The 27,105-nt window shown below is 33.9% G+C and overlaps 2 protein-coding genes across 2 annotated transcripts; both read right to left on the bottom strand.

The window, feature by feature from the left end:
- Positions 1–1,301: 1,301 nt before the first annotated feature.
- LOC110459262 (disrupted in renal carcinoma protein 2 homolog) lies at positions 1,302–10,084 on the bottom strand. Its single transcript, XM_021511437.1, has 12 exons — positions 9,520–10,084; positions 9,112–9,202; positions 7,894–8,057; positions 7,448–7,502; positions 7,162–7,214; positions 6,645–6,698; positions 5,718–5,847; positions 5,133–5,241; positions 4,252–4,319; positions 3,591–3,709; positions 2,367–2,549; positions 1,302–1,666 (listed from the first exon to the last, which is right to left on the bottom strand). Exons 1-12 carry the CDS (start codon positions 9,938–9,940, stop codon positions 1,467–1,469), a joined length of 1,647 nt encoding a protein of 548 aa, XP_021367112.1. The 5' UTR covers positions 9,941–10,084; the 3' UTR covers positions 1,302–1,466.
- Positions 10,085–11,393: 1,309 nt separating this feature from the next.
- Positions 11,394–24,368, bottom strand: LOC110459271 (disrupted in renal carcinoma protein 2 homolog). The gene is made up of 13 exons (XM_021511452.1): positions 24,251–24,368; positions 21,557–22,038; positions 21,131–21,221; positions 19,757–19,920; positions 19,101–19,143; positions 18,408–18,472; positions 17,016–17,072; positions 16,431–16,560; positions 15,331–15,439; positions 13,761–13,828; positions 13,216–13,334; positions 12,515–12,697; positions 11,394–11,683 (listed from the first exon to the last, which is right to left on the bottom strand). Exons 2-13 carry the CDS (start codon positions 22,026–22,028, stop codon positions 11,541–11,543), a joined length of 1,644 nt encoding a protein of 547 aa, XP_021367127.1. The 5' UTR covers positions 22,029–22,038; positions 24,251–24,368; the 3' UTR covers positions 11,394–11,540.
- Positions 24,369–27,105: the final 2,737 nt, after the last annotated feature.

The following is a 27,105-nucleotide window of genomic DNA, read 5'->3' as shown; positions in this document are numbered from 1 at the left end:
ATTGATTATAAGCGGGAAACTCGGTTATAACGACATATCAGCGTGGTACTTGATATTTAGGACATTTGCAGAATACTCGCTAAAACACTGTATTTTATTAAAGAAGTTCGATTGTATTTGACAGAGCAACAATAAAACATTCGGTATTATTTCAAAGAATAACAGAAAACTATCCGTCAATTATTATTGATTTAATACAATACGCTGAAGCAGACGTTGCATTTCATATATCACGCAGCTGTTTGTCGCTTTGTTATCTGTGTGTCGCCTTCTTATGGTATTATCTGTGTGTCGCCTTGTTAATGTGTTATCTGTTCGTCGCCTTGTTATGGTAGTATCTGTTTTCGCCTCGTAATTGTGTTATCTGTTTGACCTTGGTAATTGTATCATCTGTTTGTCGCCATGTTATTGTATTATCTGTTTGTCGCCTTGTTGTGGTATTGTCTGTGTGTCGCCATGTTATGCTATTATCTGTGTGTCGCCTTGTTATGCTATTTTCTGTGTGTCGCCTTGCTATGGTATTATCTGTGTGTCGCCTTGTTAATGTGTTATTTGTTCGTCGCCTTGTTATGGTAGTATCTGTTTTTGCCTCGTAATTGTGTTATCTGTTTGACCTTGATAATTGAATTATCTGTTTGACGCCTTGTTATGGTATTATCTGTCTGTCCCCTTGTAATGGTGTTATCTGTCTGTCCCCTTGTTATGGTATTATCTGTCTGTCCCCTTGTTATGGTATTATCTGTCTGTCCCCTTGTTATGGTATTATTTGTCTGTCCCCTTGTTATGGTGATATCTGTTGTTCGCCTTGTTATTGTATTATCTGTTCGTCGCCTTGTTATGGTATTATCTGTCTGTTCTCTTGTTATGGTGTTATCTGTTAGTCGCCTTGTTATTGTATTATCTGTTCGTCTCCATGTTATGGTGTTATCTGTCTGTCCCCTTGTTATGGTGTTATCTGTTTGTCGCCTTGTTATGGTGTTATCTGTTCGTCTCCTTGTTATGGTGTTATCTGTTCGTCGCCTTGTTATTGTATTATCTGTTTGTCGCCTTGTTATGGTGTTATCTGTCTGTCCCCTTGTTATGGTGTTATCTGTTCGTCGCCTTGTTATGGTGTTATCTGTTTGTCCCCTTGTTATTGTGTTATCTGTTTGTCGCCTTAATATGGTGTTATCTGTTTTTCGCCTTGTTCTTTTGTTATCTGTTCGTCGTTTTGTTATCTGTTTGTTCTCTTGTTACGGTGTTATCTGTGTGTCCTTGATAATTGAATTATCTGTTTGACGCCTTGTTATGGTATTATCTGTTTGTCCCCTTGTTATTGTGTTATCTGTTTGTCGCCTTAATATGGTGTTATCTGTTTTTCGCCTTGTTCTTTTGTTATCTGTTCGTCGTTTTGTTATCTGTTTGTTCTCTTGTTACGGTGTTATCTGTGTGTCCTCTTTTTATGGTGTTTTCCGTTTGTCGTCTTGTTATGGTGTTATCTGTTCGTCGTCTTGTGATGTTGTTATCTTTTTGTCCTCTTGCTCTTGTTGTATCTGTTTACCGCCATGGTCATCATTTCGACTTCCTTCGTCCATGTTGAGACGATTGTAGGTGTCGTGCATGGACAGTAATACAGGAATTGACACTACAATTGAGCCGAGAAGAACCCAGTTTTCCCATATCGTACCTGTAATATAACATGTAATTATTTTTTTTCAACAATCATTACTTAACTTTTCCTGGACTGTCCTTTGATTTAAGGTGTTCAAGAAGGCTTGTAATCTATTGCGCTATTCTAAATGCCGTTCGACTCCTGCTGAACAGAGGCGAAACTAAGTATACTGTACTCATGAATGAGTTCCCAGACCACATCTAACTGACTCTTGTCAAATCTGCTATTTCAGTCACCATTTAATTTAATAAATACTTGTTAAAAATGACGTTAGTGACTTCTAACATAAGATAACTAACAAAAATGCTATACTCAATGCAAGGCTCTGCCTGATGAGGTCTCTTTTCTACCGCATTAAATACTTTTCATATTGTCATTTCAAAAATCAGGAATAGTTTTAACGAAAAATATTGTTTCATTAATTTATGCTGAAAATAAGTATATAGACTAAGACTTATATAAATGCAAGGAGGATATCAGCCTGTTCATGTCACACATAACAAAACGGAACCCCCACCCCACCCACCCACCCTCATGGTATAAGATTACACCTGCAAGTTAATTACTGATATGTTAAATACAAGTATTATTACAATATTTGCATGTCTGTGTATATATGAAATATACTTTAAAGTTACTAAAATGCAACATTCAAACTGTAATATAAATTCGAATGTTTCCTTATTTCAGGTATTCGTTCACATCAATATCTTACCTATGTTAGGTACCATCTGAATGGCGAGAAATATCAGGCCCGCGATGTTGAAGAGTAAGGTGAGTGCAAAGTTGGTGATGCCCTCGGCGACTGGATAGGCATTTTCACATGCCATCTCAAAGAACAATGGCGGAGAGGCGTTCACACACAGAGTGCCAATGATGATGGAAGCGTAAATCTGGACTGAAGAAATGAAATCGAGGTTAGAGTGCATAAAGGCTATGACACGTTTTAGCCACCCAAGGTCCTGCCCCTTTTCTATTGTATAAATGACTTGAAACGTTATTTTCCAGTTTATTTATTTTGGTTATTTTCTAGATATACAGGTTAACAAAGGCAACTAAAGTTTGACTGACTTTTTCAAGGATCAGTACATTTGAAAATTACTTCCAGCAATGTTGCAAAAATACATTAACAGAACAATATAATCTTTTTGCTGGAGACACAAAAACCAACAACAGAATACCGAAGTGTTAACAAATCACAGCTCGAACTCACAATCGATAAAACGAGGGCAAGGCATAAACAGATTTACAATTACATTAACTTTAAAAAGTACATAGAGAAAACGATCAGGTGTTCCGAAGGGTAAGCGTTTGCTGTTTCATCGATGGCACTCGTCATTTTAATCTAAGTCGAATCTAAGTAATGTCACGTCCTCACATTCGGCCAGTGACAACAAAACCGCAAGGCACTCTAATGAGCATAATAAAAACAATGACCTTTACATCACACAGATAAATAGCATATTCTCTTCGAGATCCTGAAGGCGACTATAAAACCATACAAAACAGAGCATTTGGACGCCCTACATTCATAGTGCAATATCAGGTCTTTGAAATCAGATAAATAATTAATTATTATAGAATGATAGATATTCATTTGTGTCAGCAAGGTAACATGTTAAGAGACTGCAGCTTGTTTTGTTGTTCATGTTAACTACTACACACAAAAGAAAACAGAAAATAGAATTGTTGTTAAATGGTCATTTATTAATTACAGTACGTACAACATTGTGACACTACAAGTTCACAATGTGCATTATTAAATACTTGTTATGATAATACATAGATCAGAAGTACATTTACTTCTGGGTATATGTAACAACAAAGGTGGGGTACAAAAGATAGACACCTATGAGGAGCGCAAGATACATACATGGATAAATTCATGATATGTAGAAAGATGCACCTCATCTTAATTTTGTAATGTAAATTTACTTACCTAGAGAATTATCTATAATCCCATTCAGTATGAGATTCAACCAAAGGAAGGCCGCTGTTGCTACGATATACAGTCCTATAAGAAACAGCCTCATATGTTTGGAAAAGACGTCAGCAAATCTGTCAAGTATATAAGAAACAGTTCTTTCTGTTTTAGATTTAGAAAGTTAACACCAAACTGCCAGTAACTGAAACTGCTTTGATTTATCATGTCAACGTCTAAAGGAAAACTGATATATTCTTGTTCATATGAAATAAAACTGACATATCCTAGTTAATAACTTGGTCAAGATATTTGTTAAAGTTCTGTATATATGGCTTTTTACGACATTCTTTTATTTTCGTGGTAATAAATATCCGCAACGTAAAGACGACAGAATGCATTTTTATTCACGTGACACTGCAGACTTAACAATATCAAATCAGAAAATCACTACTATGCAAGTTTTTTTTTTTCTCATAAACAAGAAAAAAAATACCGCCATTGATTAGAGTTGTATCCAGCACTTCTGAACTGATTTTACTACTGTCTTTCTCCTATCTCAACCATACTAGGAAATCAAAAAAAAAAATCATACTAATTCAATATTATTATTAGCCAAGATATCCTATATCGATCATACTTATCAAACAAACACAACTACTTAAGCAACAATACCTACTTGCCAAATGCTATTGCTCCAATATTACCGGCGATTATGGAATAGAATCCTATCCAGCCTGCTTCAGTCTAGGAACATATCAAATGAATTTTTGTTTAATTATCATAAGCAAATTCATGTTGCTATGTTTTATTGATATCAATAATGTTGAATTTATTATGTACAAAAAGGTATAATATCAGTTTATGATTACAAAGCAGGCTTTCATTGAGTGTATCTTTTTGACTCCCATAAATTAGCTTTAACTCTTCGGTTTGTAAGAAAATGTCTATTTGACATATGTTTGATTTTCCAAATTCAAGAAAAAAGTTTTTCACTTCTGAAATTGCTGAATGCCAGGAATAAGCTAAAAGCCCTGCAAAGAATACCTTCACGATATTCAGATAGAATTACCAGTTACAGTACATTGCATTGAAACGACAAGTAACGAATAAATTAAAAGCAATTTCATGTATTGTTAATAATGAAGCAAATTTACACACAAACATACATGTAAACTCCTTCATTTTGATAGCTATGCTTTGGTAATGGTAATCTATAATGTCTTGCAAATTGATTAACCCATAACTAGCGATTGAGGGTTATTCATCAGCGATGAATAACTTTCAACCTCGACAATATTTATACGGGGTTTGCTCTCAAATGTCGAGTTATAACATATTTTTTAAAACCTTAACTAGCTCAAGTACACGTAGGTAATCGCAAATATTTAATTGGCTTTTTTTAGATGACATTTGCATTATATATAAAGAGCATAACAACATTGTCTAGATATAAGAAATTAAAACGTGAAATTATATAGTTTTATATCAACATTGTGTTTAAAAAAGTGTTAAGTATGATAATTAGACTTAAAAAACTAAGTCGTTATGAAGTCTTACCTGTGATACTCCATGGGGTTTTAGGTTGACGTCCAGCACTCCTTCCCACATACCAAGCACACCTGTGGATACTCCGTACGTCAATCCTACCATCCAGAACATCTTGTTCCTAAAATAAACATTATGAGATATGCACAGAACACACAGAACAAGTACCCGAACGAGGAAATGAATATGCTGATTACCGGAAAATTTTCGCCCAATCAAATTTACACTCCTCGATGATAAAGTTTCATTTTCGCCCGAAATGAAATTCGACCTTCATATTTAATTACGATGTATATTAAATTGTTTACAAGTGTTGGCTGTTTTAATAAATTCGCCCTCATTACGGAGTCCGATAAAAAAGCGAAAAGGGCGAAAATTAAACTAAAGTGAACATTTCCCCGTATACAGCAATTACGTACAGTTAGAACCATTTTAAATATGAACGATAAATTCTGCAAAAGCATTTCTTGTCTTTATATCGTCAAACCGGATAAGAATGACATTAACGTTGCATTTGTGAGAGGTTCCTTATAATCAAACAGTAATCCATAATTTTGATAAAAGCGAGTTATTTTATATCGTTACAAAAATATTTACCTTATTAACTTTCGAAATCCTGACTTGAAGTCAAGGCGCTCTACCGATGCCGATATGCTAGGTGGTAATTTGGGTTTTGCAGGAAAATACAAAAGTACCAACAGGAAAACGAAAACACACCAGCTGCACTCTAAGGATGTAAAATGTCCATCACATTATGTAATATACGCACCTGGCACACATTTAAGTCTAGGGACGGTACAAGAATATATATACTGTATGTTATATATAAAAATCAAGCTCAGTCTGCATTACATGAGTGAATATGTTACAAAACAACTGGCGTACTGTAGGAACGAACATGAATAAACGTTATTTAAAGGTACATGATTTCAAAATATATAGAAAGTTTGAACTGCATATATCAAATAAACTTAATGGTGTAAACATCAAAGCGATTATAATCAGGAAAAGATCAATTTCATTCTTTTTTATTGATATTTCATTTATTATATCAAGTTTTCTCCTATTCCCGTTCATATACTACAAAACTGTTCAAGGCAAGGAAGAAGTGTAAGGCATTTCTATCTTGCACCTAATTTTACTCAGTTTTACTCGCAACGGACAGCAATGAAGTGACTCACAAACTCAGAAACATTCCAATTCCTCGTTGTAGAAATTGCGACAAAATTTTAGCAGTATCTGAGTTAATTGTGGTAATTTGAATGAGAGAAAATACTCCATAATGCCCAGGTAAGTACGAAAGGGAAGTTTCATACTCATGATTTTCATACTGGATTGAAGTCTCTACCCTACGCCTCTGGGAATGAAATAGAATCATTTTTAAGATGACAATTCTTTTTAACTGTTAACAGAAATAGTCACGATTTTAGCGTGGATATTTAAGCTTGAAAAGAAAGACGTCTCTGTCAGTATAATATGTATATACATCACCGACATGTCTTGTAATGGAGAACTAGAACTCACCGATATACATCAATATCATTATGTCGTGTCTGATTCTGTGGAGTTCAGCATCATCTAAAGAACAGGTTTAATAAACAGTGTTTTTTTTATTAGATTTAGAGTCCACTACACAATACTATATGCCGGGAAATTTTCCCCAGTTTAACTTTCGCCTTTTTCGCCCTACCAGCGTAAATAAGAAATATTGGTCTATCATTACAAATTTCACGTAAAGCACCATCATAAAACATCAAACATATGTTATATGGATTGTATATTGGATTGCGCTGTAGCATTTTCAACATCACCCTTAAGAAAGTTCTTCTTTTTTTAAAAACAACAAAAATTATCAATCAGATATAAGTAATTCTTATTCTACAATTACTCTACATTCATTAATACAAATGCGACTTGTAATTCCATAATAATTTTCTATGATTAACAAATTCTTAATATTCATGTAATTGCTTTTCGTATATGTATACATATATACCTAAATTATTATTATTGACCCTTTTAAGCCCAAGTATTTATTTACCATTGCCATCAATGCTTGTGAGGTTTTCTAGCATTCCTGTCACATTGTTTTCCCTGTTGAAACAACAGTTGAACAAAAACATTTGAAAATCTTGCGAAATATATGCCGTTGTATCGAAGTGGAAATAATATCATCAACAAGCAATATCCAAGTCTAGAATTGTTATTTTGTTCTGACATTTTTTCTTTTCATTTTTGAGATATTGGTTTCATTATTCCCAATGGTTAATAAGGCTTCTTATTAATAAACTGTTTGATTCCATACTGAACATTGCTCGGTCATATACCGTGTTTGGTTGTGAAGCGTGGAACCCTCCTGTGATTCTGGTACCATATAAGGCCCTACAAATAAGACCGCAATAATCAAACATGATGGCAGACTATTTTATGTTCAATAAGTGCAAAGAGAAGCCCAAGTACTCTCACTCTATTTTTTACGGCCCGCGTCGTCTGTCAAAGTATCACTGTATTGACAGAGACAACAATGGGAGACAACTGATACACCACCGTCAAATAGTGAATGTATTTTCACTTGAAAAGAATCTAGTTATAATTGTTTGGTTCATATTACGGCCTTTCTGCCTTTCAGCAGACAAGAATTGTTTTGTCCTTCATTTGGTTTCATGTCTTGTATAAATTTGAGTTCTTCTTTCGCCCTATAGTGATCAAGCTATATATAAATAATCATTATTTGGATATTACTCGGTATTTCCACCTGTCATGTTTTACTTACCTAAAAGGTAGGATACTGCCACACCTAGGTAATTAAAGGCGGTTGCTGTGGCTGTTGCTGTTGTCCTTTGATGCGGTGGAAACCAAGCCACTGATAACACAGGCGCTATCCCCATGGCAACTGGTCCGCCCAATCCGTTAAAGAATTGACCAATATTGACTGTCCTATAAGCATCAATATAACTTTATTTAATTTTTCTCTGAAACTTGAAACATAGTTTTTTTGTCGTAATTTAATATATTCTTGAGTGTTTGTCAGATTTTGAACCTTTGTGTGCACTTGTTAACATTAAAAGCAATTTGTGTTAGACACTCAAGCGGAAACGTGAAATAATATATCATTATTGCTTACCTTGAGTCAGTAAAATCATCCTTGTATCAGTATCATGTTATATAGGAAATATACATTTGGAAGTCATCTCTGGCATATGGAAAGTTCTTTCTTGGCATCAAAAAGGTAAATTTTCTTTGATAAAATGATGAACAAGTATTATAAGACAGACAATTTGTTCTTTACGAGAAATGAAGTGATCGGTTTACAAGCTGTATCATCTGCAAAATGAAAAATCTAATACCGTTCAAACTAGGTTACAACAACATTACTGACAGGTCAGCGAGGTGGGCACCGTCGCGTGCCTCAATGTTCATCCCCCATTATCATTTAGCAGAGGCTACAGTGATTATCTAGGATTTTGAAGCTTAGATAAAATATTGAAGCAAGAACCATTAACTACGAAACATGAACAAAATCGTACCGATAGAACATACAGTAATTTATGCCACAGCCATTCAGAAGTGACGGACTGTGACCGTATTAGGTTTCGCGGGTCTGGGTACTATGTCGTCATAATGTATCATAACATATATAAGACATCCATATAATGCAACCAAACCAAAATGAGCACTGGTTGTCAGAAGCAATATAATGTATTTTGATAGCTTATCCCTTTCGTCATATTGATAGTAATTAAGTGCCCTTAACTTTCGCAGCCTCTTAGACCCATCTTATGTAGCTATTATAATAGTGTTTCACTATGTGATAATCCCCGATAATTAGGACAAACAGACAGACGGGAGGATAAAATTACTAACATGTAGCCGCATTTCAGATGCTGGTCTTAAATAATGAATGTCCTCATTTTTATTGGTGATATATAACGATATTTGAAGACTTGATAATGATATACTATTGTCTTCCAAACGAATGTAAAAAACTTACCAAGTGACATATGGCGGCTCTGATGTGATGCACCTGACCCCTGACCCAACAGCTATCAAAGCAGCTGCTATTAAACACGCCCATCTGATACCTATAAACAGAATGCATTCATTTACAATCGGGATCTGAACGAAAACCTTACAAAATCGGTAAAATGTGTTTGATTTCGCGAGATAAATGTTGCAGCGTTGATAGGCATAGATTATTGATCACGAATTAACATATTTCATAGACAATGTTGTCATAAACATCCAAACTAAAGATAAGATCATCTTAATGATATATTTGCAAATTCAAATTCTGGCGAATGAGTTGTTAAAAAAAATCACCAGACAATTATTCGCATAAAAATAATGATATACATTAACTTTACATAAAATGGTAACGGGTCATAAAAATGTCATTTACCTTTCACATCAACAATCCAGGAGAAGACAAACGACGACAGGACGAAAGAGATCGGTAGCCAGTTCGGCAGGAGTGCCATAATGGAGACATCCCAGCCAAAGGCTTTCTCGCATGAGGATGCTATTGGTCCCCAAGTGTTCCATATTGTAGTCTCCGTGCATGTCAGCACACAGAACAACGCGAGCACATACCAACGCCGTTTATATACTTTACTTTCACCTTTTGGTTCGTTTTTATCTGTTTCGTTAAAATCTATGTCCGAATTCCGTTCGTATATTTTTTCTTTTTTTCCATCAATGTTCTCATCATCAGACACTATGTATGCCAAATTTCTTTCTCCAGAATCTTTATCGGTCATTTCCATTTTATCCAGCTTATGAAGAATCCTTACAGTATTAAAACATAATTGTTTCGCTGACATTCGTATACAATATTAATAATCCCAGACGTCATGTTAGAAAATAATTCAATATGGCTCTTAAGAATTTACTGTATTGACATATAGCAATATAACCGTTTAGAAGATAAAACTGTATCTGAATATTTTATCTGTCCACGACAAGGATGTCGTTAGTCGTCAGTTCAAATATATATGTACCTCCCAACAGGGATACGACACCCTGTCTTACGTACCAGTTATCCGGTTGTACTTGGAGCCATAAACACGCGCCAGACAAACCGAACAATCTACACGCAACACGAGGTCACATGGATAAATAAACATAATCTTGTTTCCAAAACCTATTTCAACAATTATGTATTGCTTTATATTATAATGTTAATGCAAAAGAAAAAAATGCAACATGTAAAACTGAAATATCAAATGTTTTCAGATATCATGTAATCCGCTCCCAGCTATAGCTGTGCTATGATTAATAATAGTTTTTTTATCAGTAATATGATAAAATCATACATATTTATAACACAATAATTCCACGGAAGTGGATGTGTCGTCTGCGCAGGAAGCTGGGAGATTACGAAGAAATAGATACACTTTTCAAGAAATAATGTTAAAAGTAAGCGATAATCATAGATTATGTTTTTGGATGGCATCATTTTGTTACATAATCTGTTATTCTGACTCTCAATTCTCATTGTCTCAATTCCAAGTTTAATTTGTATTTTGTCGGATGATTTCCCATAAATAAATGAATAAACTTTTGGATTATGATGTTAAACAGCTAATGTTGTCAATAACATTTGGAGTAAGACAGCATTTCAGAGGTATACACGGTGGGTCAAGTGGTAGATCGAAGCCGTCCAGTACACAGTTTTAGTGAAGTTTCTATTCATAGTAACAGTGACCTTGACCTTTGACCTTCGGACCTGAAAAGCAATCCAAAGCAAGTACTTTTGCTAAGGAAGCACTGCATGAAGTTTGAGTTTGACCGGCCAAAGGAAACTCAAGTTATCGCACGAAAACAGATTTTCTATTTATAGTAACAGTGACCGTGACCTTTGACCTTCGGACCTGAAAAGCAATCCCAAGCAAGCACTTTTAGTAAGGAAGCACTGCATGAAGTTTGAGTTTGATCGGCTCTAGGAAACTCAAGTTATCGCACGAAAACCTCTGTTCGGACGCCGCCGCCGCCGACATAACAATATCTATGTGTCACCAGCTTTTCGCAGTCGACACAAAAAAAGAGAGAAAAAACAACAAGCTGTGTACATTTTTAATTATGTTTTATTTAACCAATTTATTAAGTAATCGCAATTTCTTTTTCTCCTATGACATAAACAAATATATATATACATACAATGTACATGGACGTCTAGAATCGCCTTTAAATAATGTACATACTGTTCAAAATATTCGAACACGTATCAGTATTCGTCATACATATATATTACCAAATACTTCTTTGACCCATATATTAACAAATATATATAATTTCATATTTTTGATATAAAAAAAAACTTCCGGATATTCTTGTCCGTACTATATTCTAATTATCATTACAATCTGATTTCCGGTTTGAGTCACGGTTTGAATACATAAATATTTAATTATTAAAGATATTTTAATTCTTCAAAGTTAACTCAATTGTTTTGTCTGATACAGTTTCATCAATATTTAGTCTATTATAGCTGTCATTCATTAAAATCAACACTGGTATACACACAACAATTGAAGTCAGAACACCCCAGTTCTCCCACGCTGTCCCTGAAACATACATATAAGATACAATAAACATTTTCATTTGGAAAAAAATGCATTTTAATTGTTCAGGATTAACGGTTTTGCGGAAATCCCTGCCTGTGCGATATATATATTTGGCAAAGCGTGTCTTTATATTCACGCGTTCGAATTTACATTAGGGTCTTACACTACCTTCAGTTTAAATGTGTTGTATTTTTATTTTGACCATTAATTGCATATCAATGTGATTATTATGTAATTGCAATAAATAGCCAAAACAACTTATTCTACTAAAATACACACTTAAGCACATTATACATTGCAAACTATGCCATATATATGCTTATCTATAATTAGTAAACGCAAAATTTGGAACTTTCCCAAAAACCTAAATTTGTTACAGCATTTAACAAATTCAGATAGTAAAAAGGAACGCATAACTATGACTTCCAACACTACATGTCGACTGCTAAAAGACAAAGATGCAGATTGATGGAAACTATGTAAACGTTTTTAAGCCGCTATCATGATCTTATTGGGAAATATACCATTTATAAATATGAAAGTCGATGGTTTTGATTTTGTTCATAAGTGTGCTTTGTGATTTGTTTGTCACTATCTGAGTTCTTGATGTTGAAACGTGGCTTACTTTAATTTGACCTAGATTTACATGGTGGGTGTTGTCGTTAAAGCAGAAGACTATCACCCACTCGGTCTGATTCTCCTTGTCTCTTTTCCCTGGGTCCCCATGTAAATCTTTCCTTTGTTTATAATATTTTATTTCCCCCAACTTTATCATTTTGATATTTTCAAAACGCTTTTGATATTGAATATGATAACTTCAATATAACTAACCTATGTTTGGTATCATCTGTACACCAAGAAACAGTAGCCCCGAGACGTTTAGAGATGTCAGCATCATGATAGTGGTTATTCCTTCTGCTACAGGGTAGGTATTCTCACAGGCCATTTCAATCAACAAAGGCACACAGGCATTCACAAAGAAGGTCCCAGCTACGATAGAGATGTATATCTGGGCTGGCAAATATAGAGCTTTTCAAGTAAGTCAATAATATCTTTTTAAGATACAATCTCAAATAATGAATGAAGTATCTTCCAAATATTTATTCAGACGCCTTTGATAAAGAAATCTGCGAATGTCTTATTCTTTGTTTCAAATCCTTCCAAAACGCGAAAAAACAGCATGTACGTTTCATGAATTTTCTAAAATTTAGGATAACTTTCTTTTTGAACTATAGTAAACAAATATAATCCACAATGTATATACTTAGAATATTTACACAAGGTTGTCAGTATATGAATTCCAGGGAAGAAATTTATCATCTCAATCATATATTATATCAGTTACATTCCACATACACGCCTAGTCAACGGACTGATTTATACAATTATTCGGATTAACTGAAAGTTCGTTTTACACAGGTCATACTTTACTAACTACAAGCAATTCTAAACATATCATTATCTGCAGATAGTTTGCTTAAAAAAAAGACTTGTCTACTTGTTATGGTTCAGACAAAAATGTTTATATTTACCTATTGAACTAGGAATGACTCCAACCAAAGTTAGATTAAGCCACAGAAAACTCGCGAACGCCAAAGAATATAGAAATATTATCATCTGTCTGATGTGTTTGGAAAACCTATCCGAGATCCTGAAAAAACAAAAATACAAAATCTGCTGTTTCAGTATGTCCAGACAAATCGCTTGATGGACAAAGAAGCTACCTTTGATGAAATGTTTTAAAAGAGATGCATCTCCAACCCGTTTAAAAATGAAAACCACGTGAACGAAATATTTATACAACACAACGTTTTACAAATTGGAATGCGGACACTCAGATAATAGTTTACTGAAGAGGAAAATGTACAACTAATAGAAAACATTAATCACATATGAAACGAAAACATCATCAATGGTAAATCCTTGGTATCTTTTAAAAGTGTATCATTATACTTAATAATGCATTTTTGTATGTTGATAAATACTGTCAATATATTAAAAAGATAAATAGAAGTTAAAAAATATTAACGGAACTGTTGATCTTTTACAATAGAGTCACTATAACAGGTTTATCCACCTCGCTATAAGAAGAGAGCCTAAACATCCGGCAACGATGGAGTTAAAACCGATCCAACCAGCCTGTGCCTGTGAGAACAACATACAGGAAATAATGTATAAGTATTGAGCGATATAACGGGTGTCAAATTTGATATTCTGTATACCACTTTATTTTTGCAAGAGATGAGTTTGCCGTCATTTACGAGAAGGCTTAAATATTTATTTATCGTTCAACAGATAATTAAAGTAAATGTAGCAATTAATGACGATGAAGGATCTTCTTAATCATCATTCAAAGCTACGCAAATAAAACCTAAATTAAAATAGTAACGAAATGTTTTACTTTATAATTTAATAAGGAAATATGAACGTAGCACACACATGTGATGCATCTTTTACATTATGTAATACATACAGTGAATTAAAAAATAACTAAACTGCTTCATACAGCTGTAAGATAGATCGGTGTAACAGGCATTTTGATTTGACAAATGAAATAGTTGACAGCAAAATGACTCGCCTGTTGCATCTGGCGGTATAATTGTGAAAGGCGACTATTTTATCATTGTTACGCTAGGACTGATCTGTCATCCAGAATTATGCGATAAATAAAAAATCAAGGCAAAGTATTGCAAGGCAATTCATAGTTCACAATCGGTAATGACTTCTATATTTATCTACTGTTAGGAAAGTATCCTGATATATTCTTCTTGCACTCCTCCCTCCACAGATCTGTACACCACATCTGGTTACTCCAGGTGAAATAGTGTAGAAGATATACTCTGGACAAACTTTTTCAAAAGTAAAGGTCAAAGGTCAGGTCATAAGTCACAGTGACATTATTCTTGTACTTAGCACTCAGCCACTTAAACATGTCCTTGTACAGCAAATCTGGATACTCCAGGTGAAATAGTACAGAAGATTTGCCCCAGAACACTTTTTCAAAAGTTAAGGTCAAAGGTCAAGTCATAGGTCACAGTGACTTTATTCTTACATTCTGTCATCCCAAAATGTCCTTGTACACCAAATCTGGTTACTACTGGTGAAATAGTATAGAACATATAACCCCAGACAAACTTTTTCAAAAGTAAAGGTAAAATGTCTCAGTGACCTAATTCTTGTACTCTGTACTCCGCCATTAATAGTTGTCTTTCTACACCAAATTACGTTACTCCAGGTGAAACAATACAGAATATATGCCCCAGACAAACTTTTTCGAAAGTTAAGGTTAAAGGTTATAGTAACCGAATTCTTGTACTCTGCACTTTGACATCCCAAGATGTGCTTCTACACCAAATCTGGGTACTCCAGTTGAATCAGTACAAAAGATATGCCCCGTACAGTGTTTTTTAAAAGTTAAAGTCAGAGGTTAAGTCATAGGTCACAGTGACCTAATTCTTGTACTCTGCACTCCGTCATCAAAAGATGTCCTTCTACACCAAATCTGGTTACTGAAAAAGTACAGAAGATATGCCCCAGACAAACTTTTTTCAAAAACCGGAAACCGATGAGGGACTAATTAAGTTTGTAAACGCACACAATTTACATTCATAAGATGTACTGGAATAAAACAATCTTAACAGCATTACCTCTGACACGTCATATGACTTGAGATTTACGGTCAAGACACCGCCCCATAGTCCTACTATACCAACGGGTATTCCATACGCAAAACAAAGTTGTAGAAACATCTTGTTCCTGTAATATTTGAAAATATTCATATAAACAGTATTCATATATATTTATAAACGTTTGAAATATTTATTTTTAAAGCAATTTAATGTTTATTCATGGCAAAGATATCCCCTAAAAGCTATTTTTCCATATTCACCGGGACACTCGTATACACTATCTGACATGTATAGAATCTGGCCAATCGGGTTGTTCAAAATTATATAGCATATATGAAATCATAAATATAATTTACATCATTAAAACATATAACATATTCGAAATAAGCGAAATATAGGTATGTTTAAAACGCTGGTACAGAAAAAGTATATACAATGTAACATGTACAAGAAAAAAACAATAGAATAATAGAACAAAATATATAAAACATCACAACACACAAGACTCCAGCATCTGGCCATGGGAAGACACAAACAATACCATCACGATGCACTCAATCCTAGCCTGTACGCTACAGTTATTGAGACAACTCCATGAGAAAAATGTTCATATTTAATTTACTTAATACTGTAAATCGTGCAATTTTGCAACAGTTTCGTTTTTGCCTATTTAGCCCTCTGTAGTGAGGGTGAATTAATCATTACAATAAACATTGGTAAACAATATAATAACATAGAAAGTAAATGTGAAGGGCGAAACTTAAATGGGTCGATGAAGATTTTACCAGTGAAGGACGAAAGCTTGACTGGGCGAACATTATCTGGTATACAGTACTTACAGTTGCTTACAGTATGGAATAAACAATTATGTAAGAGTATTTGGAATGCTTCATTGTGGGTGATTGTGTGGTAAAATCATATAAGATTATGTGTAATGTTTTAATGTTTAGCTAAGTGCGATTTTATGGAATGTAAAATTATTTAAAATTGTGTGTAATATTAAATTAAAAAAGAATACGTAAAATAAAAACCTTTAGCGCAAAACAAAAACAACAAACAAAACAGTACGGTATACTGTATAACAAACAAATCAAATGTGTTGTCAATTCTAAACCTACCTCATCAGTTTCTTGAATCCAGATTTCATGTCCAAACGTTCCTGTGATGCCGTTTTACTTGGAGGCATCGGGGGTTTTGAGGGAAAGTACGCTAATATCAGTATTAATACCATTATACACCAACCGCATTCTGTTAATATAAGTGTCAAATACGTCTATTGTTCATGTTCAGTGTGAATTATCTCAATTAAACATGTTCAGACAATGCGCCTGTTCTGTTTCGTAATTCGAATCACTTTTTACACGTAGCATAATGATTTTGTGTATTTTAAAAGATCTTTGATAAAAATGCTCAAGAAAACAATTTTGAACAACGGTCATTCCATTTAACTGCTATTACATGATACAATCTTTAAACGGCTGTAATTTCTTTTAGTTGCCTTTAACGATGATAGATAAAAAAAAATCATCACTGTACACAATTACCTTAAACTGTTTCAGCATGAAGTGAAAATAGAATAAAACTATCCAACAGTGTCTATACACAGACAAAAGCCGAACTAAAAATCGACACGAAAAGACAATAAAAATAATAACGAGAAAGGTCACCTTAAATAAAGTATAGGCAACATGAGAAAAACTTACCGGCGTACATAACTACCATAATCTTATTTCGTATCCGGTCGATGTCTGCTGCTTCTTCTGTAAAACAAGAGCACTGTGATTCAAAACACAATAGCTGAATTGTTTTAAGCAAAAGGATCAAGCATGGTTTATATTTATTTATTTATTTTATTCATAATTAATTAAGATAAGTTGTAACATCTTATTGAGACATCATATGAAATAGATCAAGTACATATACGTTTAAAATACCAACAAAACAAGCATGACTTGAAATATAAACACTGAAATTGCTCGGTTAAATTGATATATAATACCTTTCCAAAAATTGACTGGAAAGAGATCGTTTCGTTTCAAATATATAAATATATGTAAGGGAATTAGAACGTTGATTTTGTTTCCAGTCTGATACACACAATCAAATACCAATGCAAAATTTGTATTTGTCACAGATTTAACAAAAATATAATGTACTTAGAAGCCTACACAAGCGATTTCAGATTTACGGTTTCTATAAAGAACGAGTGCGGGAGGATAATTGATTTGTCGCAATCTTCATGGTTCGGAAGTTAACTGTTAAAAGAAAACTGTATACCGGAAAATTTTCGTTGCAGTTGATTTTTTATTTTGTGATTGCAGCAAATAATAGTTAATAACATAATATGCATGATATTTAAATGTGATGTGAAAGGGCGACATCAACGCTGATCGAATATGAATCATTCAGGCGAAGGGCAAAAGTTTGACTGGGCAACCCGGTAGGCAATGATTAAACTATATAAAAAGACAGCTTTATATCTGAAGTTTCGACTAACATAATGGACGGTAGGTTCTTTGTTTACTGTTCTGTCCGATCTTTAACCAAGTTGATATTTACTTATCTATGTATCTTCATTTATCTAAATGTAGTCGTTGACATGCAGAATTCAGTATGAAGTGTTTTACCGTCAGAATATCATATTAATCCCATGTGTGCTGTTTGTATCTTTACAGACTGTCCGGTGTTTGTTGTTTGTATATATCTGTACTGCAGAAAATCATATAAATCCGGTGTATGTAGTTTGTATCTAAATAGACAGGATATCATATAAATCCGGTGTATGTAATTTGTATCTCTACAGTCAGAATATCATATTAATTCGATGTATGTTTTTATTTTATCTATACAGACAGGTTATATAAATCTGGTGTATGTTGTTTGTATCTATACAGACAGGATATCATAAAAATCCGGTGTGTGTTGCTTGTATCTACACAGTCAGAATATCATATTTAGTCCGGTGTGTGTTGCTGGTACCTTTACAGTCAGATATCAAATTTATCTGGTGTATATGTTTGTATCTTGCTCCAAACAATAGTAATCACCCGTCAGTGAAACATACTAGACTTGCATAGCAATGTGTCCCTACTAACCTTGATTGTACATCAAACTGGAATTGGTTGTCATCGAAACGCTCTCATTTTGCAATAAGGATCCGCTAGAATGACATATTCAGACGATACTACACACTTGATTTAAGAATGACAATTACACGCACAATAACGGAACGAGTATCAAGTGGATAAGACCAAACACTGTCATATAGGTTAGGTAAAACCTCGATATAAGGTCCCTCGTTACATTTTTCATTCCACTTATCAATAATATAAATTTGAAGGTGTCCTGAAGCTTTTTCACTACATTCTTATAAGCTTTCCTAAAATTGCCACAAAACCCTTATAAAAGGCCAAACTTTACGTCATTATCATATTTACTACAAACTTACTTATTATGAAATAAACTAAGAATAAATATAAGTACGATTCCGATTATTAGGCATAACAAAGAACTTCTGACATCGCCTAGACGAGGTGAGGACAAATTGATCATATATTTACTAGTTTGTTTTATATTCATTTTTATTTGTTTTAATTTTTCATAATATTTCTGTTTCTACTATTATATATTGTTTCTTTTGTATGTCTTCTTTGGTTCGAATAATCGACTCTACTATAGAAGATAATGGGACAAATATAAACAAAACTATTGTCTATTTGTTAAAATGTTATTTTAATTTTACAATTTAAACATTTAAGTAAAATCATTGTTGCATGTTAAATACTCACGTATACGTCGTGTTCGCTTTGTCATTGTTTTCAAATAAGGGTCCTAAAACATAAAAGATATATGTAGTTTATATTGATAGTTCGATGTCGTTGATTTAAAAAAGAGTATTGGATTTAAACACAGAGGAACAGTTTACGGAATAATTGAAATTGATGTCGAAAATCAAATATTCTACCAAACGCTTGTCGTTGATTTAAAAAAAAAACCTCGATTTTGTTTCTAATATTCAGCTTCAATTCATACCTACAGAGAATGGATATTTTGTGTGTGCATCATCTGGGAATTCTAACACGGCATACGTTCTTTATTGGTTATATTTACATTAAAGGAACTCCTTTAAAACATAAATAGTCATATACAAGTTACATTTTGATACTCATTTCAAACGATATCTATAAACCGGCCGGCTTATTCAATCTATTTGGCATCGGCGAGTGTCATTATCAGCTTGTTGAAGCAATCGACGTCTGTTTATATCTACACGAAAAGCCTTGAAAAGTACATGGAAACTGAGACCCGATTACATAAAACAAAATACAAATATGTATACGATAGTAACACGATGGCTAATTTTGGAGTGTTCCTTCTTAATTACCCTGTACGTTATTCAATACAAACAAGGGATGTTGCCGAAGATAGCAAGTGTGACACGTACCAATGAGGAATGCAGCAGCCACCCCAGCGTAGTTAAAGAGCGTTGCTATGGCAGTAGATGTGGTCCGTTGATTTGGCGGGAACCACGCGGCGGACAAAACAGGTGGCACTCCCATTGCCACAGGGCCACCCAATCCGTTCAAGAAGGCCGATATGTTTGCCGTCCTGTAGAAAATATGACAACGTCTCCGGTTTCAAACTCACCATCATGTCAGTGTTAGAATATTACACGTTTGATATTTTAAAAAAGCTTGAAAAAACTGCCAATGTAGAATTGCTTTGAATAACCAGTATAAATACTAAGTAAGAAAACACTTCGTTGAAAAGTTATTCTGACAATGCAGAAAGGCAAAAAAAGGAAACATGTATTGCAACATATCGCCATTTGGTCCATTGAGGATTATCAGTGGTATTAAAAGTGAGAAGATAACAATTCCATGTAGAGGTTTTTGAAACATATGTAGAAAAATAAAAAACAAAAGCAAAAGTTCTTATCAAACCCTATATAATATTTACATTGACTTTAAAAAAGTATATTGATTATGTTTACCAATCTGAAAAAGCGTTGCGTTAGAATTTAAGTTTCATGCTCCATTTTTAAATGAAAGTTCCCAAAATGGATCACACAACTGTTTACTTACCCATTGCAAATTCAGAGGATGAATTATACTCATTTATGTTTATTGCAAATGAGGAATATCACTCGGTGTTCTAACAAACGACATTAGTAACAGCAAAATGTTAACAGCGTTCACAAATATTAAATTTATCAGTCTTCTGAAGCTAGTTGAACTCCTAAATGTATAAAATGGGGACAGAAGAAAAGTTTTATAGCTATAAACTCTAAGGCTGTATCAATAGAAAATATGTAATGTTGGCCCATTTAAACATAAAATTATTTTTGTGACGAGTGATCCGTTTGGTGCATTGATTCGGGCTATAGCTACTTACATCTATCGGATTTATCTTCGAAAATAATACTTCACATTTTTTTTGTGATACAATCAAGAGGGCATTGTTAGCAGATTTGCCATTAGTTACGGAAAAAAGAAAATACGGAAATATCCACAAAACGATAACTCGAACTAAAAATCAATAAATAAGGGCAAAATATAAACAAAGGAAACAATTGCATGAAAACCCTTGAAAAAGTACAAGCATGTTATGCCTAGGTGTTCCGGAAGGGTAAGCGTCTTCTGCTTGATCGACAAAACCCGCCATAGAAATCTAGGTCAAACCGAAGTAATGTCACGTCATCACACCGAGAACTCTGGGAGTAACAACAAAACAACAAGACACACTGATGAGCAAAAGCAAAATCATCGACCTTCGTATCACATAAAGAACTACTGGCCAACTTCATGGGTAAACGTACCACGTGATGTATGGAGGTTCTGACGTAATGCATCTTATAGCTGATGCAACAGCTGTCATCGCCGCAGTAACGACACAACACAAACGTATTCCTGGAAAGAGATTATAATCAAGCATTACCGTGAAGGTGAAAAGAAACATTTTTGTTTTTAATTACATGTACTAGACATTATTGAAACAACTGTCTTTCTCAATAAATGATTAAAAGTTTTGCTGTTGGTACATTATAATTAAAGATTTTGCTTTTATTACACTATGATTAAAAGTTTTGCTTTTGTTGCACTATGACTTGGTAAAATTCAATATACTTGCAACGTCATTAAATTCAAATTAATCAGTAAGCTATGATATTTTGTTGTTCATTTTTTTCTCAATTCTTGTATAATTTTCAGGAGACATCTGTATGATATTGTATGTGACGTCATACCATGTACGTCCATACTCCAGGAAAACATCCATTCGGACAACAGGAATCCTATTGGGCCCCAGTTAGGTAGGAGCGCCAGGATGGTGTCATTCCAGCCGAAGACCTTTTGACAGGACACCGCTATTGGGCCCCAAGTGTTCCACAGTGCGGCCTGGGTGAATGTGACGAGTGAATACACCGCCAAAATATACCAGCGTCGTCGGTATACTGCAATATCTGGCTCGGCTTCTTTCAGATCCACAGCGCTGTCTGCGTCTGTCTTATTATGAATGACTGATTTGGCATCGTTCAGATCTGCTTCGTCCTTTTTATGTGAACGTTTCTTGACATCTGTTTGTAGTTTGCCCTCACCAGACGCTACAGTGTCTCCAAAGAATGCTTTATTCGACTGTTGATTGAACTCACTCGCTGTTTGTCCGAGTTCCTCTGCCGATTTTGTATGAGGAGTTACTTTGTAACTTCGTTTCAACATATTTACCTGTCTGTAATTTATAAAAGAAACAAGATAATTTTGTTACTTAGCCTATCAAACAGTTTTGCAACCTAAGTCATGTTTCTACATTGTACATCGATTGGCTGAATGTCCTATATACACAGTTAATCTGCTATCTCTGAAATTCCTAAAAGATACCAAATATAAATGAGTACAAACAGCATTAAGAATACATACTAAATTATTAGGTCTACAAATGCATGTTACAGAAAGGGAATCCTTTTTACACGTTCTTAGATGTTTTCACAGACACAGAACACTGTCAACCCTACTGGAAGTTAAAGACCACCTCTATTAAGAAACCCTTTAAAGCCACAAGAGACCACATTTCCTGTTAACTGAACCTGTATGAAGGGACCACCTCTGTTAAGAGATAGCATTTCCTGTTAACTGAACCTGTATTAAGGGACCACCTCTGTTAAGAGATAGAAATTTCCTGTTAACTGAACCTGTATGAAGGGACCACCTCTGTTAAGAGATAGCATTTCCTATTAACTGAACCTGTATTATGGGACCACCTCCGTTAAGAAATAACATTTCCTGTTAACTGAACCTGTTTTAAGGGACCACTTCTGTTAAGAGATAGCATTTCCTAGGTACTTAACCTGTATTAAGGGACCACCTGTGCTAAGAGATCGCATTTCCTAGGTACTTAATCTGTATTAAGGGACCACCTGTGTAAAGAGACCACATTCCTATCAACTGAACCTGTACTAAGGGATCACCTTCAATAAAAGACCACGTTATAGACTTCCCAAAGATGATATCTGAATAAAGTCTGATTGTACATTTAATGAGAGATTATCTCGTTTGAGGAACGTTTGTGCCAATGCTTTGATACAAAATAATTTAAAAAAAATGTATTAGAATGAATATACATGTAATAAGATGAAAGATAGTGTTTATTCGTCAAAGAAAACTCTGAATTTTTTGTTTTTTCCATATACAAATTAATGTTCCATTTTTCGGTGAACAATATTTACCAGATTACACCCAGTCTTGTACAATGAGATGTTGATCAGACTGAAGACCTTTAAGAAAGTAATAGCTTAGCACTCAACTTCATCATTTGGCAAAACATGTCACATGTTATCAAACACAAAATTCATCATTTCTTTGACTTTGACATGCTATATTTTCCATATTAAAAATGTTGTTCATGCAATTTATGTATCTTATTGTTTTCTTAGTTGACATTATTTCTGTTAAATATTTCACGTTTGTATGCTATTTTAACATCAATGCTAAACAAACTGGCAACAGGTACACAACAAAGTAAGAAATATGTTTTATTAACAAAACCAAAATCAACTCAAAATTAGACGAACTTACACTAATCAAAGACAAGAAGTAATTGATTGTGTGCACTGGATCATAGTTGATTGAATCGATATGCACCTTGCTCTGAAACCATATCAGTCTTAAGCAAATAGAAGTCTACAAGAACTACAAAAATATAGACTCAAGCAGCAGTCACATTTGTTTCGATTAATAAAACCTTGTCAACGAGCCAACAGGGGAAGGTTGAAGCGCGTGAGATAAATCACTTTATACATGCTTATAAATTAATAGAAGGTACTAAGTACAGGGTGTTGACGGTTAATAGGGTACTCGCTGAATACAGAGTACTGACTATAGGTGCTGTTTATTACAGGGTACTGACCGATCCAGAACACAGGGTACTAACTGAATACATGGTACAGTCGTAATACAGGGTAATGAGTACAGAGTGCTGACGGAATACCTGTAGGTACTGACTTTTCATGAATAAAGGGTATTGACTGTATAGTATACATAACATGACCGTGTGGTATACTTTAGCATAACTTTAGTTGAATAGATATATATGTTGATAACAGGTCGTTACCGAGCAGATACTAGAACGAATGGGTGATAATATTCCTTAATATCAGGGGAATGTATCGGTAAAGAACTTTGATGTTTATATTTTATTATTATCTATATTTTTAGAAATTTGTCACGGGTAGTTCCTCATCTGCGACACTTAATTGAAATATATAAACGAATAATTTTCAGCTAAAAATTTATATAATAGAAGAAATGTATTTCGGGCTTCATTAGTAGCTAGTAATTAATTAATGCAGTAAGAAGATGGATTAATAGGTGATTATACTATTGAATTATTGAACTACTGTTTTAAATAAAGATTTTATTGTTTCGGAAAAAATTGAGACACTTACCTTTAAATGTTCCTCTGAAATCTTTTTCCCGAAAGCACCGGTAAAAAGTAGCCAGATGACTTGTGATTATTGTTTTCTCATTTGTAAAATATATGAACTATCCTGAAAAGGGGGATGTTTCAAAATCAAAAGATGCCGAGATAACATCCAGACCTTGTTCATATGGACACAAACCACGGCTAAGTAGATAACGAGTCATGTTAGCAACAAGAAGCGACAGCACACGTTGACCTATGTGACGGAGATATGTAGAGAGGATAAACATACAGTAAAACCTCAGTATAACGCCCCTCGTTTCATTTGCCACCTCGTTTACCGCCAACATATTTCAATGTCCCTTATTCTTTTTTCTTCGGAATTCCTTTATACATTTCCATCAACTAATCGCCAAACCCCTTAATAACGCTAAATATTCTCTAGACAAACAGAGGCAGTATAACGAGGTTTTACTGTAGATGCAAGTACATACAAATACATTAATATGCTGTGTGACGGGGCTATGTCAAACAGGGAAAGGGTGACAATACATATAAACTGTTTGGTATATATACAGATAAAGGGTGACAATACACATATATACTGTTTGGTATATATACAGGTAAAGGTGACAATACATATATACTGTTTGGTATATATACAGGTAAAGGGTGACAATACACATATATACTGTTTGGTATATATACAGGTAAAGGGTGACAATACACATATATACTGTTTGGTATATATACAGGTAAAGGGTGACAATACACATATATACTGTTTGGTATATATACAGGTAAAGGGTGACAATACACATATATACTGTTTGGTATATATACAGGTAAAGGGTGACAATACACATATATACTGTTTGGTATATATACAGGTAAAGGGTGACAATACACATATATACTGTTTGGTATATATACAGGTAAAGGGTGACAATACACATATATACTGTTTGGTATATATACAGGTAAAGGGTGACAATACACATATATACTGTTTGGTATATATACAGGTAAAGGGTGACAATACACATATATACTGTTTGGTATATATACAGGTAAAGGGTGACAATACACATATATACTGTTTGGTATATATACAGGTAAAGGGTGACAATACACATATATACTGTTTGGTATATATACAGGTAAAGGGTGACAATACACATATATACTGTTTGGTATATATACAGGTAAAGGGTGACAATACACATATATACTGTTTGGTATATATACAGGTAAAGGGTGACAATACACATATATACTGTTTGGTATATATACAGGTAAAGGGTGACAATACACATATATACTGTTTGGTATATATACAGGTAAAGGGTGACAATACACATATATACTGTTTGGTATATATACAGGTAAAGGGTGACAATACACATATATACTGTTTGGTATATATACAGGTAAAGGGTGACAATACACATATATACTGTTTGGTATATATACAGGTAAAGGGTGACAATACACATATATACTGTTTGGTATATATACAGGTAAAGGGTGACAATACACATATATACTGTTTGGTATATATACAGGTAAAGGGTGACAATACACATATATACTGTTTGGTATATATACAGGTAAAGGGTGACAATACACATATATACTGTTTGGTATATATACAGGTAAAGGGTGACAATACACATATATACTGTTTGGTATATATACAGGTAAAGGGTGACAATACACATATATACTGTTTGGTATATATACAGGTAAAGGGTGACAATACACATATATACTGTTTGGTATATATACAGGTAAAGGGTGACAATACACATATATACTGTTTGGTATATATACAGGTAAAGGGTGACAATACACATATATACTGTTTGGTATATATACAGGTAAAGGGTGACAATACACATATATACTGTTTGGTATATATACAGGTAAAGGGTGACAATACACATATATACTGTTTGGTATATATACAGGTAAAGGGTGACAATACACATATATACTGTTTGGTATATATACAGGTAAAGGGTGACAATACACATATATACTGTTTGGTATATATACAGGTAAAGGGTGACAATACACATATATACTGTTTGGTATATATACAGGTAAAGGGTGACAATACACATATATACTGTTTGGTATATATACAGGTAAAGGGTGACAATACACATATATACTGTTTGGTATATATACAGGTAAAGGGTGACAATACACATATATACTGTTTGGTATATATACAGGTAAAGGGTGACAATACACATATATACTGTTTGGTATATATACAGGTAAAGGGTGACAATACACATATATACTGTTTGGTATATATACAGGTAAAGGGTGACAATACACATATATACTGTTTGGTATATATACAGGTAAAGGGTGACAATACACATATATACTGTTTGGTATATATACAGGTAAAGGGTGACAATACACATATATACTGTTTGGTATATATACAGGTAAAGGGTGACAATACACATATATACTGTTTGGTATATATACAGGTAAAGGGTGACAATACACATATATACTGTTTGGTATATATACAGGTAAAGGGTGACAATACACATATATACTGTTTGGTATATATACAGGTAAAGGGTGACAATACACATATATACTGTTTGGTATATATACAGGTAAAGGGTGACAATACACATATATACTGTTTGGTATATATACAGGTAAAGGGTGACAATACACATATATACTGTTTGGTATATATACAGGTAAAGGGTGACAATACACATATATACTGTTTGGTATATATACAGGTAAAGGGTGACAATACACATATATACTGTTTGGTATATATACAGGTAAAGGGTGACAATACACATATATACTGTTTGGTATATATACAGGTAAAGGGTG

Source organism: Mizuhopecten yessoensis, unplaced genomic scaffold, assembly GCF_002113885.1.
Source record: "Mizuhopecten yessoensis strain PY_sf001 unplaced genomic scaffold, ASM211388v2 scaffold9987, whole genome shotgun sequence".
Lineage (NCBI taxonomy): Eukaryota > Metazoa > Mollusca > Bivalvia > Pectinida > Pectinidae > Mizuhopecten > Mizuhopecten yessoensis.
This window is presented reverse-complemented; position numbering and strand designations above follow the sequence as displayed.

Bases quoted from the DNA above. Each gene is read 5' to 3' on its own strand.
- LOC110459262 (XM_021511437.1), bottom strand. From the start codon at position 9,940: ATGTCAGCGAAACAATTATGTTTTAATACTGTAAGGATTCTTCATAAG. The intron at 7,215-7,447 runs GTATATGACCGA...TTGTTTCAACAG, and splicing joins ACGCTTCACAACCAAACACG to GGAAAACAATGTGACAGGAA. The intron at 1,667-2,366 runs GTAAGATATTGA...GTTATATTACAG, and splicing joins TCAGATGGTACCTAACATAG to GTACGATATGGGAAAACTGG.
- LOC110459271 (XM_021511452.1), bottom strand. From the start codon at position 22,028: ATGTTGAAACGAAGTTACAAAGTAACTCCTCATACAAAATCGGCAGAG. The intron at 12,698-13,215 runs GTAAATATAAAC...TATATTTGCCAG, and splicing joins AGTCATTCCTAGTTCAATAG to CCCAGATATACATCTCTATC. The intron at 11,684-12,514 runs GTTAGTTATATT...TGTATGTTTCAG, and splicing joins ACAGATGATACCAAACATAG to GGACAGCGTGGGAGAACTGG.